Raw genomic sequence first — 20,809 nt, forward strand, 5'->3', positions numbered from 1 at the left:
TATGCTCTAATAAATTTGTTAGTCTCTAAGGTGCCACAAGTACTCCTGTTATTTTTGCGGATACAGACTAACACGGCTGCTACTCTGAAACCTGATGAAAAAAGAGTTTTTCACCAACCTCAGGGTAATGGATACGTATATATTTCCATAGGCACGAAATCATGTTTGTATAGAGGCTGCCTGGAAATGAATGTGGCAGAAGTGAGGGGCTATAAAAGGTTTGCTTACCAGCTCTGCCCTCTTTACGAGCTTCTTTGGTCCAAAGGCCATGCCAGTCTGAGAGGGACCTGTGGTGTAGTGCAAACATAGATTCCTAGGTTCAAAGGAACCATAGAGTCCAGGCCTACAACCACAAGAAGTTCCTTCCTCCCCCAACCCCTCCTGATGGGATGAAAGCCAATTAGTGAGCTGTGAGTCAGCATGGAGAGCACACAATGTGTGAGAGTCCATTAATGGCTATTAGCCAGGATGGGTAAGGAATGGTGTCCCTAGCCTCTGTTTGTCAGAGGGTGGAGATGGATGGCAGGAGAGAGATCACTTGATCATTACCTGTTAGGTTCACTCCTTCTGGGACACCTGGCATTGGCCACTGTCAGAAGACAGGATACTGGGCTGGATGGACCTTTGGTCTGACCCAGTATGGCCGTTCTTATGTTCTTATGAGAGTAACTGAGCTAAGAAGCTGTTTTGGTGGTTGTCTTTGACAGGCCCCCCTCAGAGCGTTTTCCTCACTTTCCCTAACTTACTTGCGGGCACTGAGGCAGCGAAGCCTTTAAACACTGCTGTGCCGCTGTTCTCAAGGAGCCCCCTGGATGGTCTCCAATCCACTGGGCATCAAAATGGAAGGCAGCTATGCCTCTGACTGAAAGCGAGTGCGGAGCTGCTCTGGATTAATGCACCCTGGGAGAAACATCTAATTCTAATCCAAGCACTAACCCTTTTTCAGTGCAAAACATCTGGGAAAAATAAAGGGAAACTCATTTCCTTGGGGGAGGGAATCCCTCCTAAAAGGCTCCTCCCCATAGGGTGTGGAAGAGGAAAAATCAGCTTTCCTCAGGGGAGAGGGAGACAGATAGTGGGGAGGGTGTGGTGGACAGTTTAAAAAACATGCCCACAGGAGGGTAGGGATGGAGGGAGAGGCGCTCTCTCTGTAATGTCTCTGGTGTGATATTAGACTTGGACACAGCTAGCACAGACACACAACCCAGGGGGTTCCTTTACTGCTGCTTACTCAGAGGTCACGCTGCAATTGCATGTGCTACACCTGGATCCAGCCAGCTGCACTTCCTAGCGTGGGCAATCACCCAATCTCTTAAAGGGACAGTCCTGTACTCTCCCTCTAGTTGGATTAGCTACAAAGCCCCATGACTTATTACTTCTTTCTGTCCAGAGCAGGGAATCAACTGCGGGAGACAAACATTTTGTGACCATGAATGCTAAAATGTTCTCCCTGAATAAAGAGCTGATGGATTAAAGACAACACCTGAACCTCTATTTTATTTAGTTTACAAATCACTCAGATTGGTTAGAGGACATGGTTAACTGATGTTTGTGAAATGTTATTGTGCCTGTGCCTGAAATTATATGCTTGGCACTACAGTGCCATCTATACTGCTAAAGGGAAAACCGAAATAAATAACCCTAATGTACTCTGTGTCCAAACTGGATTTAAGGTGTCCTTATTTCCTTCCGCTCCTCTCCCTGTGGAACTAAAGAGATATAACCTCAAGATGGACAGCCATTTGGACAGTCACAGCTAGAAGTTCTGCCCTCATTACCCACACCAGATGAACATGAACGGTCTCTTGGCAGCCAATACATTCATGCCCATCTGTTTGGATGGCATTGTGCCTGCTCACAAGTTGTCAGACACTTTAATGGGTGCCAGAAGAGCATGGATTTGAATCGGTAGCCAGAATACATTGCAAGAGCCATCTCTTCTGCACAGAGCCCTGCGTCTCTAACAGCACAGAAACATTGGCTGTAAACATGCCTCCTTATGCTTATGGAGTTACTCCCGCCTTACACTAGTATGAGAGGAGAATCAGGCCCATAGTACTGTAACAGTAAGTGCACAGACTTTGCACCTTCTTCTGCCTGCCAACAAAGCAAGGCTCTAATGTAAAGAGTGCCACAATAATACATAAGGAGCAGCCGCTAAAACACATGGTAGGATAACTCCAACTCATCATGGTCTAACCTGAAACCCAAAGGACTGGCTCTCTGAGGCTAAGACACAAGACGAGCAAAATTACTGAGAATTACTTAGTCAGTGAAGGCTATGTCAGGCAGAGCAACTAGGGCACATTTGGGGCCAGATTCTTAGTTACTGCATTCCTGTGCTTGGGGCAAGAATGGTGGGAAAAGTAGGAGTAAAAATGGTTTTAAGATATCTTTGTGCTCCCTGAATTCTGGGGCTGTGCAGGGCCCTACTCAGCACCCCTGCCATGCATGTTAGAGCACCCTCAGGGCTGCTCTAAATGATGCTCTGCTTACGAGGTCTTTCTGTGAGCCCTGTGAAATAGAGAATAGCTATAATGCAGTGCACGCTTGCCACACCCTCAACTTGCACGCAGCACATCCCTATTTCTCCCCCTACATCTTGGACTGGAAACAGGGATGGTTTGGAGCTTTATGCCAGCTCTAGGGTTGCCAACTTTATACTTGTACAAAAACGAACACTCCTTGCTCCGCCCCCTGCCTCGCCCCTCCTCTGGGGCCCCGCTCCTTCTCCAAGGCCCTGCCTCTTCTCCGAGGCCCCGCCCCCGCTCACTCCATCCCCCCTTCCTCTGTCACTCACTCTCCCCTCTCCCCTCTCCTCCATCCCCCCTCACCCTCACTCACTCACTCATTTTCAGCGGGCTGGCTCAGGGGTTTGGGGTGCGGGAGGGAGTGAGGGCTCCAGCTGGAGGTGTGGGCTCCAGTGTGGGAGGGATTTGGGATACAGGAGAGGGCTCTGGGTTGGGGCAGGAGGTTGGTGTGCGGGAGGCGGGGTGGAGGGCTCCGGCTAGTGGTGCGGGCTTTGGGGTGGGCCTGTGGATGAGGGGTTTGGGGTACAGGAAGGTGATCCAGGCTGGGACCCGGGGGGTCTGGAGGGCAGAGGGGGATCAGGGTGTTGGGGCGTGGGAGGGGTGCAGGCTCTAGGCGGTGCTTACCTCAGGCAGCTCCCGGAAGCAGCAGCATGTCTCGCCTCTGGCTGCTACGCAGAGGCACAGCCAGGTGGGTCTGCATGCTGCCCTGTCCGCAGGCATCGCCCCCCCATCTCCCATTGGCCACGGTTCCCGGCCAATGGGATCGGCGGAGGTGGCACTTGGGGCGGGGTCATGCTGGGAGTCCCTTGACTGCCCCTATGCCTAGGAGCCGGAGGGGGGGACATGTCACTGCTTCCGGGAGCCACGCAGAGCCAAGGCAGGCAGGGAACCTGCCCTAGCCCCGCTGCACCGCCAACCAGACTTTTAACGGCCCGGTCAGCAGTGCTGCCCAGAGCCACCAGGGTCCCTTTTCAACTGGGCGTTCTGGTTGAAAATTGGACAGCTGGCAACACTAGGGCAGGGCAGCTCTGTGCCATCTGCAACCCTCTGTGCTGGGGGCATTCTTTGCTTCTGCCCTCTGCTTTACATTGACAGGGTCCCATAAAAAGGCCTTAGCATAACAGAGAATCAGGCCCCTTTATTCTAGAGAAGAAAGATCCCTGATAGTGGGAGGCACAGCTAAACGTCAGAACAGAGAAGACTGACAGCACGGTTCTCTCTCTGAGCATGCTCTGTTGAAACGCCATCATGGCATCACATGGATCTTCTTTCTATATCTGGGTATGGGAGAAAACGTGGCCTCCTTTTTGGTGGAGTTGTCAAAACTTAAATGTTCAGCTTAATGAGAGCTGTACTGAGAAACATTTAGTTCCTAAACATAATTGAAGTCTGAAAGTCTATGTAAACTCTGTGGCTTAAATGACAGGAATCAGACTTTCTGGTGAATAAAGCGCTAAAGAATCAGATGAAAAAGAATTCTTATCCAAAAGGCTTAGCCAAATCATATGGTCTTCCATACACAGTAATGTAAATGACAATATAATATGTTTCCTTTTGGACGTGGGAGGGTAATGATTGGATAATATGACAATAATGATAAGCTGGATGTGAAATTTTATTACCTTGCATCACATCACAGTATTACAACAAAACCAAACAACTACAAACAAAAGAAAATATAATAATGATTAGATTTGCCTCTAAATGAGAGAATTAATATAGCATTTTCATCTCCTTTTTTGATTTGGTGGTAGCATAGCAAATAGGTCCAAAATACAAGCAATAGATATATTGGACAAATTCACTTATTTCTGAAGTCAGTATTTCTGCCAACTTTTATATATGTCCTCTCTCACTCATCTCCTTAGTATTTCACTGGCCAGGTAACTACCGTTGCAGTTGGAAGGTGGACCACAGATTAGCAAGATTTACAAAGAGGTTTTATAATGCTGACAGAGGATCATCTTGATTCTACTTCTGTGAGTACTATCTGGCTTAAGTGCCAGTGTGAGATATTTTACCATTCATACGGCACGAATGAATGCATTTATTTACAACTGTTCATATGCACACATAGAAAATGTATTTAGGGCTTCTTTTTTATTCTTGCATGCAAATTAGTTTTTCAGGCCTTCTCAGTTTTACATACCCACATGCAGAACATTATCATTGACAAAGCCCTGGCTGGGTTGATTTAGCTGGGGATTGGTCCTGCTTTGAGCAGGGGGTTGGACTAGATGACCTCCTGAGGTCCCTTCCAACCCTGATATAGTATGATTCTATGATCATAGGCTGGAAAATTGTAAGCAAAATTGTACTATCATTATTGAGATAGACACTTGACATGACAGAAGGGTCCAGAAAGTCTTAAAGATATATTTTAACACATTACTTAGTGGGATTATTAAATGCACTTTTTTTTTGTTATGTGAGTCATTGGCAGCATAATTTGGGCAGGCACTGTGCAAGCTCTCCTAAGCTTCTCAGCTCTGTCAAAGCCCTTCTGTCTTGACCTGCATCACCCTCTTATTTCAGATCTGGGTTTCTCCTGAGCGGAAGCTACCACTCATGCCACAATTGCAGGTTGTTTTTTGTGTCACTAGCCAGTGTGGGACTGTGTCAAGTAAACTCATCTGGCTCCTGACCTTTGGCAGATTTGGACCCAGGTCTGCAGAAATTATAGATGCTGCCTTGTCACCCCTGCTTCACCCACTGCTATTTGTTCCCTTTTCCTCTTTTGAAAAGCCACATGCGGGATGCTGACTGTTACTAAATACATATGCAGAAATGGGAAATGAGTTATGGAAGATGGAAGTTTAAGGAACAAACATGAAGCTAAAATAAACAGTTCAAAGAACCAGATCCCCAACCCTCTTCCCCCTTCCCCCCCACCCTATTCCCCTCCTCCACAGCAGTGGAAGGTCCCAGATGCAGCAGAATCAATGCAGTTCTATTGCATGAAGGGACAGGATGGAGACGGGGCTAGTGAACTTGTAGACCCCAAGCAGGGGTGCCGGCACGAGCAAGCTCTGCTCCATATGGATTGCCTGCACATCGGTATGAATTGTGGACGCAGTGTGGCCTAGTAGATAGAGCACAAGACAGGAGACGGGCGTTCTATTCCCAGCACTACCACTGGCCTGCTGGGTAACCTGGGGTGAGTCATTTCACCCCATAGGTAAAATGGGATAATAATGCTCATCTTCTTTGTAAAGTGTGATGGCAATGCTAAGAAATAGGTATTATTAATATGCAGAACTTGCTTGCTTGAAATGAAATACTGATGGCACTTCTTTCATGGAGTAACGACTAGGGTTGCCAATTTTGGTTGGACATATTCCTGGAGATTTAATCACATGACATACTCTTTAATTAAAGATTAATCTTTAATTCCTGGAGACTCCAGGCCAATCCTGGAAGGTTGGCAACCCTAGTAACAACATGACATTAATTAGAGAATCAGGATCTAATCCCTGACAGTAAACTGTCATTCAAAGCAACAAGCAAAGCAAATAGCAAACACCATTACCTCTTCACTCCCAAAGACTAATTAATTAGAGTCTACAAACACCTATGATGGAGAGAGCTAATCAATAGAGCCCTAAAAAATCCAAAGTCATGCTACCAGTATAAAACAAGGCTACCCATTTAGTTACAACTCAGAAAGCAAGCAGGTACTGTCAGTGCCAAGATACTGTGGTGACTGGTGCTATATAAATGCCTTAGTGAGACAAGAGCACGAAATAGATGTTGTAGTGTTCCTGGACCATTAACAGATCTTTCCAAGCCTGCTGGAGTGGCTAGGGACAACCTCACATTTGTTGTAGCCACTGTACGAGGCCCATTTCAGGACAGATCATTCTGGAAAGACGTTTATATCCACGGGGGTGGGGGGACAAGACCATCAGTTTGGGGATACATATACATTCTAATCCTGCATCCTATAAATCCTTGTGAAATTGGGGTCAGAGAGTTAGAAAAGGAAGTGCTTATCAGTGGGACATAAACATTTGTAACCCCAGAACATCCCACTCAAATGCAAAGGATCCCGGTCCAAGACTAGGGTTCCTAGATGCTACGATAATACAAAGAATAAATAATTAAGAAGAAGAAGAAGAAGAAGTAAAAGGCTTGCATGCAGGCACATTCCAGCCTTGACTCTGCAGATGCTATTAATTCTGCCACCTGCACAAGTTGCAGAGATGCCTAAGTCCCCAACTTCTCACTGCTACCTCCTGCCGTCTGCCATTACACCCACCTTTGTCAAGAAGTGCTCGTTATACAGAAAGCATTGTCAGAAGGAAGCAAGACGCAAGAGAAAGAAATTGCTAATGTTCAACAGAAAACAACCAATTTGCTGAAAACACACGTCTTGAATGATTGTTACAACCGTCGACTGGAATGACCCATTGGATAATCCTAAATAACGCCACCATGGGTTGAGCACAATATTGCAGGTGTGGAGAGACAGGAAAAGGTGTTCCCTATTTTCCTATTGTCATGGCCACCAGCCAAGTGAAATGGTCCAGTTCTGATCTTGTCAAGTGGATCTTAACCAATGATCTCACTTAGAACCTCTAGGTGGTACAGTTCTATGACTACCACTCATAACAGAAAATATATGTGCTGTGACATCATTCCTCCAGAGGAGAACATTTCAATGAAAACCCTTTCTAAAGATGATCAAAAAGATCGGATGAATCTTGGTATTACACCCTGATGATACTACAATAATAAATAAACATCGGGGATGTTTTCTTGAAACTCATCTCACTGCACTGAATAATCCTCCTCTAAGTTACCTTGAGTATGAAAATGTTTACATGGGAGTAAATATCTAATGATATTTCTAAAAATCTTAGAACAAATTGCACTATGACTGAATGGGTCTAGATACCAGCCAAGACTTTCATTTCCAGAGGTGAATCTCCATGCAAGGATGGAATACACTGAATGGGCAATATGGAGGAGATTGCATTCCTATTTGCAATGCTATAGAGCAGTGGTTCTTAAACTTTTGTACTGGTGACCCCTTTCAAATAGCAAGCCTCTAAGTGCGACCCCCCTTATAAATTAAAAACACTTTTTAATATATTTAACACCATTATAAATGCTGGATGCAAAGCGGGGTTTGGGGTGGAGGCTGACAGTTCGCGACCCCCCATGTAATAACCTCATGACCCCCTCGGGGGTCCCAACCCCCAGTTTGAGAACCCTGCTATAGAGGAATTTAGTCTGAACAGGGCTATCAACTTGGGCCCTCTTCAAAATCTCATTGAAAATATTGGAAATTCTCCAGTTGACTTCAATGGTCCTTGGATTGGGTCCCCTCATGATTTCTAAATCCATTTAAAATTTGTATTGAGATGATGTTTTATATGGAACAAGTACAGTCTGATGAAGATATGATAGGGAGAGAAACTAACTTAACACGCAGTATGTGGGATGTTTAGGTAGAAGTTCTGTTTTATGCTACTACGTGCGCTGGCGAATGTACAAGCTAGGGGCCAAATCCTACTGTCCTTACTCAAAGTCATAGTCACATCCCACGTGTACTAGTGTAAATTTGGCATAACTCTCTCAGCTTTCTCCAGATTTACACTGGTGCAAGTGAGATCAGAATCTGGCTGTCAGGCAAAAGTCCCAGTAGGGATTGGAGAGGGTAAGAACAGGAGGATTTGTCCCTACGGAGCCAGTAACTCATGTATGGGGCCCTTGGAATGTCTGTTTATTGACTGATACTTGCATACCCAAAACAAGGTGTTTCCTTTTCATAATTTTGTGAGATGTGATGCCTATATATTTTAAGCAGGCAGATAAAAGCTGAATAGTGTGATTATCAGTTTCAACCCTTCGTGTCAGTTTGTCACTCCATATGTCTGAAATAACAGCCCCTTACAAGGTGCTAGATTTCTGCAGTGACAATCGCAGTAAAAATTGCTTCGAGCTGATTCACCAAGCAGAGTGGTTTTGTTTGTGCCTAGACCATGGATTGCTTAGTAGGGCTTTATGCAATGGATTCCAATCTGCCAAAGTGATAATCCTGATAGGCAGATAGAATAGCAGCTACTGTATGCATATCTCACTTCTGTAGCTGCAATTTGATTTAATTGCTATGTTGACTTATAACAATACTGTGCAGGAATTTAAATTTGACCCCTTTTGGAGGGGCATGTTCTGTTCCCCTGCCATGGCCTTAGGCTGGGAAGAGCTCACTCTCCCCCCACCCACAGCCGGGCCCCAGGAGGAGCTTGCTCCCTCTTCTCCCCCCCCCCACCACCACCTTGGCCCCAGGCTGGAGGAGTTCTGTACCTCCAACGATTATGGTGGGGCTTGCCCACCCTTGTGCACGCCCTGTAACAGCATGTTTATATTGGATGCCCACCAAATCAAACAGCTGAAACCCAACAGGTTTGCAAAATGTATTTCCTCAAAACAGCAATATATGCAATGTACTAAGGCAAACGAATCATGCAGTGTGTATAGACAATTGGCCCTGATTCCGAAGTTCACATATGCCTGTGTAAATCAGAAGTAATGCCATTGAAGTCAATAGAGTAACACCAGTGTAAATGAAATCATAATCAGGCCTAGAGGCTGTATTTCACAGGTAAGTAGTCACACTACAACTTCAAAATCTGGATATAATTGTAGAAAATTAAAGCAATTAACAGTTGTTTCTATTAGAGCGGTTTTATGTCCTATATAATGCCACTATCCTAAAATGCAGTATTTGTATTGCACTCTCAAAGGGCAAATCAAAGAGAAATTTTAAAAATGCTGCTAATTGTTTATTTGTAAAAGTGTGCAATTTAAAAGCCAGTAAAATAGCCAACACATTTATTTGAGCATAAGCTTTCGTGGGCTATATATATAAGCTTATGCTCAAATAAATTTGTTAGTCTCTAAGGTGCCACAAGTACTCCTGTTCTTTTTGCGGATACAGACTAACACGGCTGCTACTCTGAAACCAGTAAAATAGCTGTCCTTTGCCAACTAAAACAACAATATTCATTTCCCTACTACCTTGGTCTGAAATAGCCCAAATTTAGTGACCTTCAAACTATGGTGCAAAGCCCCTCCCTTTGAAAGGAATTCGAGGCGGTCTGAGAAGATAGCCTTTTAAAGGAATATGAGATGGGAATGTATTTATTTTATTTTATTTTTCCTGCCTGGCTATTTTTTCATTCTGTGGGAACTGCCATCATTTTATTTCATCTGTTGTTACAGATAATATCTGCAAGGATACTTAGAGCTTGTCAAAGATGAGAAAATGCACGGTATTAACTAAAGTGCTAGTTAAAATATGTTTCTTGACAGGTCTCTAACACGACACATTTTTCCAGTAAAGACAAATCCTTAGACACCAGGACTCCTGTTTTTAAGGAGTTAAATTGGAATGTAAATAATTAAAAATAATAAAATTCTTGCACCTGAAAAAAAATGGGAGTACTGGACACTGATTAGCTACAATCTTTTATAGATGACTATAATGATGCACCTTTTATCTATCCTGTATTGGTACTTACAAAAATCATGCACTTATAAGAAAAATATGTATAAAAAACATGTAAGGCTTAATTTTAACCTCCTTAAACCACTGTAAATCTGGAATAAGATTCTGGTTTCATCCCAGTTTAAATCCAGAGTGACTTCACTGATTTCAAGGGCATTTCTCTGGATGAAACAAATAGGGGTCTACTGACATTATTCTAAAATTCACAGATTTCATAGTGAATGGTGCCCTTTGTATAGGGATTTTAGAAACAGCCTGTAAAATTGTATAGGAAAGATATAATTCTCTATTAAATTCTGTAGGATGGCTCCAAAAAAAACTCTAGAAAAGATATTTTATGTTCAGTTCTACCTGGGAATTTTGCCATTGACTTCGATGGAGCAGGCTTTCACCCTTCCAAAAAAAAAAAAAAAAAAAAAAAAAGAAAGCCTCCAAGAGAGAAAACCGTTGTCTCTTTTGTTGCTAAGCCAGCTGTTTCACTCCCCCAGTTAACAACAGCAAAGAGAAAATACATAAAAATATAAAAAGGAGGGTAGTTTTTAGCCAGATAAGCCAAAAGCCTTTTAAATTTATGACCACTCTCTCTCGTTCTCTCTGAATAAGTTATATAAGGAATCTTGACTTGAGACATTGCTGGGCATCTCGATACATTTTGTTTACAAAGCTAATATAGTAACAGGACGGAGCTTTAGGGTTGGTGCGGTTTTGGGGTTTTGTGATGATGACAGTAATATAGTACAATACAGTTGTAACAGGTTGAACAAAGTTACATATTAACTGTTAGTCACATTGCAAGTACATTCAAACTTCCCTTAAGTTTGCAAGCACTATGATTCATTTCTGTGACTTCTATGATTCCTTTGCAATTAGCGATGGAACTTACTTTGGGCTATGGGATTTTTAAATAGAAATGGCTCACCTTGTAACGCTTTATGTGCAATTATTTCACAGTGGAAGATGCAGAGTGCCAAATAAATAAAATAATTGTAGATGATCAGGCTTTATTTATCACAGTGACATTCTCTTGGCAATTAAACTCCTCTTTCCTGATTTTGCTCTGCTTGCCTGAATAAATGACCCGATGGTACAAGATTTGTGAGGCACTGTCAAACAGTTAGCACAGGGGATGGATGGTTTCTCCATTTCCAAATACTGGCTGTGCTGAAAGATTCTTTCATGAGCTGGCTCATTTTATAGATGTAATCAACAAAGGATTCGGCAGCTGTGAAATGCAAACTAACCAAGGCCTGCTCATGAGTTCTCCAGGAGTTAGAACAACTTGCCAGTTTCATTTCACTGTAACACTGCTGCAGAAACCATCTCTGAAGTGCTATGGAATATCCATTTAGTTAATAGATATCTGCCTGCATTAGTAAAGAGTTAGCATGTTCTTCTCATTCCTCCCCATTTGCACCAATATCATTGCAACTCTGAAGAATACTGAGCAGGTCTACATGTGTCAAGAAGGGTTCACCGATATTACAAATGGAATCAAGTGCAGACAGGGGGCTGTTCCCTCACACACTACCTGAATCGGAGCCCTGCAGAAATAAGGGATTTAGCTTTAAACTGACTAGAATAATAGACAAATTGGGACACTTTTGATCAAGAATTTTCTTTGGGAATCAAGCTCAATATCCTGCTGGTTCCAACCCCTCTGGTATGTTAAAGAGTAGCTCAGTTCAAACTTCAGAGACAGAGTTGCAACTCTCATTGTCTTCACCCCTTTATTTGACAGCTGAATTGAGGCCATAGTATTTATTCACAGGCAAGAAATGCTACATTATTTAACTGCTGTTCAGACTTGGCTAGAAGCATGGTTGTTCAAAGAGAAAGGCATATCCACTCAAACGGAGACAAACACATCATGAGTCTTTCCCATGTTCCATCTCTGATGCTGGGAATATGCATCCCACAGGATTTCCTAAAGGCTAGAATAGCTATTGTGCACATCTCCAGAAACAGAAGAGGAAATGGTCCTGGATGACCTATGGGACTTCTTGTGTAGTGCATACTCCTACGTGTTGATCGGTGGAATGCAGTCATGTGGCTTGTATCACAATTATGGAAGAAGAGTGCAGGGGCCCATGATGCAGGTCACTTTCTTGACTATCAAAGTGAAAGTCTCTTCAGCTTGCCAATCCCAGAGCTGAGAGTCAGGGAGTTGTTTTGTGGTCCATAAGACTCCTTTAAAGGTCTTCTCTGGCTGTGACTAAGGTAGGGAGGAACCTACCCATTGCATTAGCACTGATGATGCCCTAAGAACATGTAGAACATTCTTTGACATCATCCACATGAGTATCATTGCCATATGACTAGGGCTCCATCAAATCACCGGCCACGAAAAACACGTTGCGGAACGTGAAATCTGGTCTTTTGTGTGCTTTTACCATATATTATACAGATTTCATGGGGGAGACCAGCGTTTCTCAAATTGGGGGTCCTGACCCAAAAGGGAGTTGCAGGGGGGTCACAAGGTTATTTTAAGGGGGTCATGGTATTGCCACCCTTACTTCTGCACTGACTTCATAGCTGGGGGGCAGCTAGCGGTGGCTGTTGGCTGGGTGCCCATCTCTGAGGACAGCGCCCCACCACCAGCAGCACAGAAGTAAGGGTGGCAATACCATACCTGGCCATCCTTACTTCTGCGCTGCTGTCGGTGGCAGCTCTGCCTTCAGAGCTGAGCTCTTGGACAGCAGATGCCACTCTCCAGCTGCTCAGCTCTGAAGGCAGCACCGCCGTCAGCAGCAGTGCAGAAGTAAGGGCTGCAGTACCGCAACCCCCCCTACAATAATCTTGTGACCCTCCCAACAACTCCTTTTTGGGTCAGGACCCCTACAATTACAACACCATGAAATTTCAGATTTAAATAGCTGACATCATGAAATTTATGGTTTTTAAAATCCTGTGACCGTGAAATTGACCAAAATGGACCATGAATTTGGTAGGGCGCTACATATGACACCTTACCTGGGAAGGAGTCAGACATAAAGCCTGAACCAAAAGTGATATCCCCTCAAAAGAGGGAACAGCTTAAATTTAGAGAAGGATCCTTTCTGCTGGATAAGGCCCTTCCATGGGAAGTCCTGTACATTTAACAGACTGTATTTTTAAAGTTTTAGGATGTTCAGTTCCATGGAAGGAAATCACTCCGTATATGTCACCAAACAATTCACAGGAAATAGATCATAAACTGTGGGAAATTGATATAGTCCCATTGAACTCAATAGAGCTACAGTAAAAGCTGTTTTATCCAGCACTTCACCAACCAAAAAGCTCTATAAACCGGCATTTCTGATCTTCAATGAAATTCCAGTTTATAGTCCAGTTGGCATGGGGCCAGCAGGGGTGTGGGGTGTGGCAGGGGGTGTGGAGTGCGGGCTCTGGGAGGGAGTTTGGATGCGGGCAGGGGGATGGGGCACCGAAGGGGGTGCGGGGTTCCGGATCCGGGGCCACTCACTTTGGGCGGCTCCCTGCAAGCGGCGACTTGTCCCGGCTGCTCCTAGGTGGAAACGCGGCAGGCGGCTCTGCACGCTGCCCCTGTCCTACCCCAGGTACTAGCAACACAGCTCCCATTGGTTGGGAACCATGGCCAATGGGACTTTCAGGGGGCGGCACCTGTGGGCAAAGGCTCAGGCAGTGTGCAGAGCTGCGTGCCACGCCTCCGCTTAGGAGCAGCTGGGACAGATCACCGCTTGTGGGGATCCACCCAAGGGTGAGCAGCCGTTGGATCAGACACCCCCCCACACACACACCCCAAATCCCCTCCTCCATCCAAACTCCCTCCCTCTTAGTTAACTGGCATTTTTCACATACTGGCACCCCCATTCCCCCAACTTGCCGGATAAAACCGTTTTTACTGTATATTGATTTGCACCAGCTTAGGATCTGGCTCCCTGTTCATAATGAAAACAAATACTCGCAAATGTCCTTAATAAAAAAAACTAAAGTATTCTACAGCGATCATCTGAAATAGTCGTGTTGCCACTGTAAGATGGAATATTTGGGAACACAGTTGTGGAATGCTGCAGTGGTTCTTTTTCTAAACATCTATTTAATGCAAAATCAGTTAGAAAATAGCATTTTAACACCCTCAAAATCAAGCTGAAGGGGTGATTAAGACATAGTCATTTTCTGCTGTTGTCCCCGTGGATGGCAATAATTGTTTCTGTATAGGAAACTGGTTATACATCCATTGTCATCCATCATCTTGCCAGTGGTGTATATAAAGCAGTACACATGGTAAACTTTTGATTTAACCTCATTAGCATTCCCAGAGCTACAATGTCGCAGCAATGATAATGATTTAAAATATCTGCATCTAAGTAAATGGAGACAAAAGGAATCTTGTACTATGTGGAAAGCCACCAAGGCCATCACTCTTTTACCTAATAATTAAAGACAGCTAGGCCCTGTCATGTTCTCAGAAATTTCCCAGGGAGGGAATAGTGATAAATGATTTGGAATAGTGATAAAATGTGTCAGATAAAATGTGCTGGGAAGGGAGTGGGGTGAGGAGTAGATCCTCAATGGTATCATGCAAACCAATGCTCTGAGCATTGCTTTTATAGTTCCAGTGGTTTTGGAATGGTCCATTTAGGACCTGCTTTGGCAACATCTCCCTTCAGACTTGTCTACATCATCTTATGTAGATTCCCTCTCAGAGATCTGAGCCTCCCAGCCCCACAAGAGGAACCAAGAAGAATGTGAATCCAGAGGAAGCCAGCCTGAATGGGAGGAATTTGGGAATAACATGGGACCACTGGGCCTTTGCACAAACACTTTGGGGTTCTGTGGATGATCTGAGATCTAGGGGATTTCTTCATAGATCTCAGGACGCACGTGAACAAGGAGATTGAAGCGAAGGAAACTCATTTACCTATTCCTTCTGAAGTCCATATAAGGCCTGATCTACCTTAGGCACTTATATGGCTTCTGTTACTGTAGTATCTGAGCATTTCACAGTCTCTAATGCATTTATTCTCACAATATCCCTGTGAGGTAAGGTACCTCCCTTTATTATCGCCATGTTACAAATGGGGAATAGAGGCACAGAGATAGTAACTGACGTACCCAAGGTCACATAGGAAGTCAGTAGCCAAGCAGGAAATTGAACCCAGGTGTCAAGCTAACCCCCTGCCCACTGGACCATCCTTCCTGTCTACATGTACAATATAAAACAAATACATACTGAAAACCACATGTTCTGTGCTGTTTTATTCCTTTACAGACCACCTTAAAGGAAATTAAGTGAACTTCCTTATAGGGGGAACAAAGAAAGGAAATGAGTTTATTATTATTCCAGTAATACCACTGACACAGAGAGTGAGTAGCTTCATTAAACATTCTGCAGCCTCAAGTGATTTTACTAAACCCTGTACACTAAGCACACAGTGATTTTCATTATTATAATACAAACATATAGGGCCTGATTCAGAGCTCACTTACATCAGTTTTACACCTGTGCAATGCCACTGACCTCCTGCTTTACACAGGTGTAAGTGAGAGTAAAATCATTCCTGTTCCATCCAAGTCTTTTCTCCTCACTCCTGCTTCTCAAAGAACCTCATTTTCACAGCTACAATACAGCCTTAGCAAACAGTAGAGTGCACCTCTAATACCAACAGCAATAAATCAAAGGATGAAATTATAATTCATCAAACAAACACTATTTATGTCTTCCTCTCTAATAAATCTATTCTGAAAACCTAGCCAAAACTCACACTCTTGCTGGTAACATTTCCAAAATAAGTGATGCAATACAAACTGCAAAATATTGGAGCAAGTGTGTTTTGAATAAAGATCCACATAAGAAAGGAACTTTGAGCACATCCTGTATTTTTGTGAGTCAAAGAATTCACAGAGAACAGTGTGCATGACATCTCATATAAAACCACAATATACCCGGTGTCATTTAAGGATCTAATCCAAACCCCATTGTAGTCAATGCAAAGACTCCTATTGACTTCATGTGGATCAGGCTCTAAGAATGCTGAAATTCCTCATGCCTTAACATGCCTCCTCTTCTTAACATGCCTACAATTTACATTCAGTGGGAAGCTTAGATAACTAAGCACCACAAACTTAGAAGACATTATGAGTGATCTTTTAACAGCTGTCAAGAGGGTAACATGCCACGGCTGTGTAAATCAGCTTTAAAATGGAGTGAAACATTTCTTACTTACTTCATTGGTTTAAACAATGCTTGTCCATAATTTTGGAATGTCATGATCAGTTTTAGTTGGGTGCCTCCTGATTTCATTGCTGTGGGAGAAAAGTAAAACCATTTAAAATCACAGTGTACATTTCTACGTATAGTCAGCAGTCTTACACTGAAATAGCACATCTCTCTCTAGCTAAGCTTTTATATGTGGTGTCTGAACACCCACTTATATGTGTATAGGGCACTCTTAAACAGGGATAAAGACTTCATTAGTGGATGAGTAGGGGAAATGCAGTCTAGAGTAGCTGCTCACACTGACTGAACTGGAGTAGAAAGGGAATCCTGCATCCTGCATCAGTTTTTCCACTGTTGGCCCAATCCTACAAGTGCAGAAACACCATTGGCTTCAGGGGGAGTTCTGAATGCTAAGCCTGTGTAGGTACAGGTCCCTACATTCTCACTTCCCCCACTCCCTATGTTCTTTCGACTTGCAACCATGAAAAGGGTGCATGATGGAAGAAGAGATTGGGTGTGTCTTGGCGAACACCAGAACCATGGCTGTATAAACGAGTCAGTAGCAGCCAGCCTTTAATTAAAGGCACGAACAGATGTCAATTGCAACTCCTATATTATGCTGTGATTAAAGTATTTATTATTCCTGAGCAATATGTATATATATCTTTTATATTCTCCATGGGCATGATCCAAAGCTATTGAAGTCAATGGATATCTATGCATTGACTTCAGTGGGCTATGGATCAGGCCCTGCATTAGGTGATATGTACATAAGCAAGAGGTGACTTCAATGGAAGCTTTGAGTAAGGAATGAGTAGTGACTGAGGGCTTGGCTACACTGTGAGTTAGAGCACATTAAAGCAGCCCCGGGCACCCTAGCTCACTACCCGCCCACACTGGCAAGGCACGTAGAGCGCTCTGACTCCAGGGCTAGAGCGCTCCTGGTACTCCATCTCGGCGAGAAGATTAACGCTTGGTGCGTGTTGGCTGAAACGCCTGGGTGTCAGTGTGAACGAGGTGTTGCATTACTGCGCTCTGATCAGCCTCCAGAAACGTCCCATAATCCCCTTAAGTCAAGTGGCCACTCTTGTCATTGTTTTGGAATCGCTGCAGGAATGCGGCTATGCCCTTTGAAAGTTCCGTTTCTGACAACCGGCATGCTTATCTGCTCCGAGACAAAGCAACCATTACTGTGGAATGCTGTGTGAGAGAGAGAGAGAGAGGTGTGTGGGGGAGAGGGGGTCTGCTGCTGTCTGAACTTACAAGACAGCATGCTGACATGCTCTCAGCCCCCCCAAAACCCACTCTCCCCTCCCCACATACACACAACACACTCCCTGTCACACTCCACCCCACCCCTCCCCATTTGAAAAGCACGTTGCAGCCACTTGCATGCTGGGATAGCTACCACAATGCACTGCTTTCTCTGGCCGTTGCAAGAGCTGCTAATGTGGCCACACCAGTGCGCTGTCAGCTGTCAATGTGGACAGATTGCAGCGCTTTCCCTACTGTGCTCTACGAAGGCTGGTTTAACTCAAAGCACTCTACATCTGCACGTGTAGCCACGTCCTGAAATTTGGCTCATGCTGCACATTGTAGACCATTTTTGCTTGACTTTCAAACACCAGCTGATGGTGAATTACTGTAAGACTGACATTTATTCCTAGCAACTGCACCATTTGTACAATATCACTTTAACAGTCGAATGATGGTGTTTTTAAACCTGGACTGATACTTTTTTTGTATATGTGGAAAAAAACATGTCACTTAAAAAAACACACATTACATGAGTAAAAGAGTTCTCAAAGAGTATGTCTTATCTGATGATATGGTTAGTCAAGGGAGGTAAATATATGCTTCAGCAGACCATCTGCTCTCTTCCACCAGCCAAGAACACTTTGAGTAAATGAAATGACCTACACCCAAGCTCTTTAATTCACTTCTGCATTGTGCAGTGATGGTCATGTCAGTCATCTCAGTGTGTGCAATTTAGTTCTTTTTAATGTTTCCTCTGAATGATCAGATAATCCCCTTCTTTAGAAATCAGACAAAAAAGGTATAAATTTAAGAACTATGTAAAATGTCATGTTATCTTTTTCATAAATTTTGCCTTAGAGCTGGCCTTATTTGACCTGTCTAATGTCTACATTTGCTTTCCCTAACCAATACCATTAGTTACATGTCCTGTTAATTACTCCTCTCTGTGCCTTATTACTGATGGGTCACCAGCTCTCTTTCAGTGCTTGTAATCCGTATATTTTTGCAACAAAATGCTATGCAAATCTGGTCAGTTTAATTACTCTTCTTCTGGAAGAAAATCCCTCCTGCATTGCTATTTTGCTGACCCCTGCCTTCTACTGCATTACTCGGCTATCCCAATGGAACAAATAAACAATTAGAAATTAAGGGGCATTAAACAACTCACATTGAACAGGTAGACCAGAAACATGTGGTTTTCACATATTAGGCTCACTCTGCTGCACAGAGTAGGTGAGATCCTCATGTACACCTGAAGGGAAGTAGGGGAGGTATAGATGGTTTTCCAGCCACAAACACCCTGAATCTTGGGGGCAACTAGAGTCAGTTCAGCCCCTACCATAAATTAGAGCAACCTCAGGCTGCTGTAGTATGTGCTATCAGTAACATCTCAGGATCATTGTAGCACAGCTTACTCTGGCAACAGCTCTGCTACACACCTAGATTGTCATCTATACTGAGTGGTCAAGAGCATGGGGTGTATAATTAACTACCCCACCGTTACACCACCCAGGAGTCCCCAGATGGCAGTTTAAGCTAGCCTTCCATCACATTTCACTGCCAGAATAGTGTAAAGGACATAGAATGGGGCCAACGTTGTGACTCTCATTGGCCAAGTTCTATTGTCCCGTACATCAGTTTCAATCCAGAATGTCTCCATTAGGTTGACCAGATAGCAAGTGTTAAAAATCAGGACAGGGGGCGGGGGTAATAGGAGCCCATATAAAAAAAAAGCCCCAAATATCGGGACTGTCCCTATAAAATTGGGACATCTGGTCACCCTAGTCTCCATTGACACTCATAACAGAGATCAGAATTGCATCCTTAAGCTTAGATCCTCAGCTGTTGTAACTCAGTGTGACTCCCTTGCCAACTGTGAAGCTGCACTGATTTACACCAGCTGAGGAGCTGCCCCTTGTCGCTAAAGTTTTCAAAATTGGTCTTTTTTCCATTCACTTGCTAAACATACAAATATGGGGCCAATTCCTGCAGTCCTGTTCACTCTCCGCTTCCATTACAATCAATGAGAGTTTTGTCCAAGTCATTCTTGTAGGGTTTAGACGTTTATTCAAGGAGCAGTGTTGAGCCACCAATTGTTAAGCAAAACTTCCTGTTGACTTTAATGAGGATTTCTGTTTATAAATCGACGGCACAATATAGCTACGTATTTGCAAATAAACAACATTTGTTCCAAACTTTATTTTAAAAAATATTTAATTGACTGAATGTAATGCAGTACATATAAAAAGTCCCCAGCCAAAAGAGGCTGTGGAAAAGTCATCAAATACAATATGGCAGTGTTTCCCAAACTTGGGATGCCGCTTGTGTAGGGAAAGCCCCTGGTGGGCCGGGCCGGTTTGTTTACCTGCCGCGTCCACAGGTCCGGCCGATCGCGGCTCCCACTGGCCGCGGTTCGCTGCTCCAGGCCAATGGGAGCTGCTGGAAGTGGCGCGGGCTGAGGGACGTATTGGCTGCCGCTTCCAGCAGCTCCCATTGGCCTGGAGCAGCGAACCGCGGCCAGTGGGAGCCGCGATCGGCCTGACCTGCAGACGTGGCAGGTAAAGAAACCGGCCCAGCTCGCCAGGGGCTTTCCCTACACAAGCGGCATCCCAGGTTGGGAAACGCTGCAATATGGGAATGTTATGCCCAAAGCAGAATCAGTGTTTGAAAAGCAGGATCTAGTTTCATATCTCTCCACATAAAGCCGATTTTGCACCATTTCAACAGAATACTCCCATTTTACAAAAAGTCAGGGTTCTACACATGGCATGACCTGGACCTGATACAACCATTAAGCGTTATGCAGCCACATGATCGGGAAAGCCCATATTGATTGGGAAAGGGAGATTGTTCAAGACCAAAAGGGTGTAGAGATGGAGGAAAAAAAGGAGGTTCCCTCACAGCAATTTCTAAACACACAGTTTGGAATACTCTAAGGCCTGGTCTACACTAACCCCCAAATTCGAACTAAGGTACGCAACTTCAGCTACGTGAATAACGTAGCTGAAGTCGACATACCTTAGTTCGAACTTACCGCGGTTCAGACGCGGTCCACACGCGGCAGGCAGGCTCCCCGTCGACTCCGCGGTACTCCTCTCGCCGAGCTGGAGTACCGCAGTCGACGGCGAGCGCTTCCGGGATCGATTTATCGCGTCCAGACCAGACGCGATAAATCGAACCCGGAACTTCGATTGCCAGCCGTCGAACTACCGCGGTAGTGTAGACCTGGCCTAAGTTTACTAGGATGCACAGCACGTTAAAGCAGCACAACAGATTATTTGGCTAGCAACCTCTGTGGCCAATGACTTTGGCAACAAGAAAGGGGAA

General features: G+C 44.2%; 1 protein-coding gene across 1 annotated transcript in view; it reads right to left on the reverse strand.

Annotated features, from left to right (window-relative positions):
• FAM20C (FAM20C golgi associated secretory pathway kinase) overlaps positions 1–20,809 on the reverse strand; it is an 83,376-nt gene that overhangs the window by 51,709 nt on the left and 10,858 nt on the right. The window contains exon 3 of the mRNA XM_065412385.1: positions 16,233–16,311. Coding sequence (XP_065268457.1) covers positions 16,233–16,311 — 79 coding nt within the window. The remainder of the gene's footprint in view (positions 1–16,232; positions 16,312–20,809) is intronic.

Source organism: Emys orbicularis, chromosome 10, assembly GCF_028017835.1.
Source record: "Emys orbicularis isolate rEmyOrb1 chromosome 10, rEmyOrb1.hap1, whole genome shotgun sequence".
Classification (NCBI taxonomy): Eukaryota; Metazoa; Chordata; order Testudines; family Emydidae; genus Emys; species Emys orbicularis.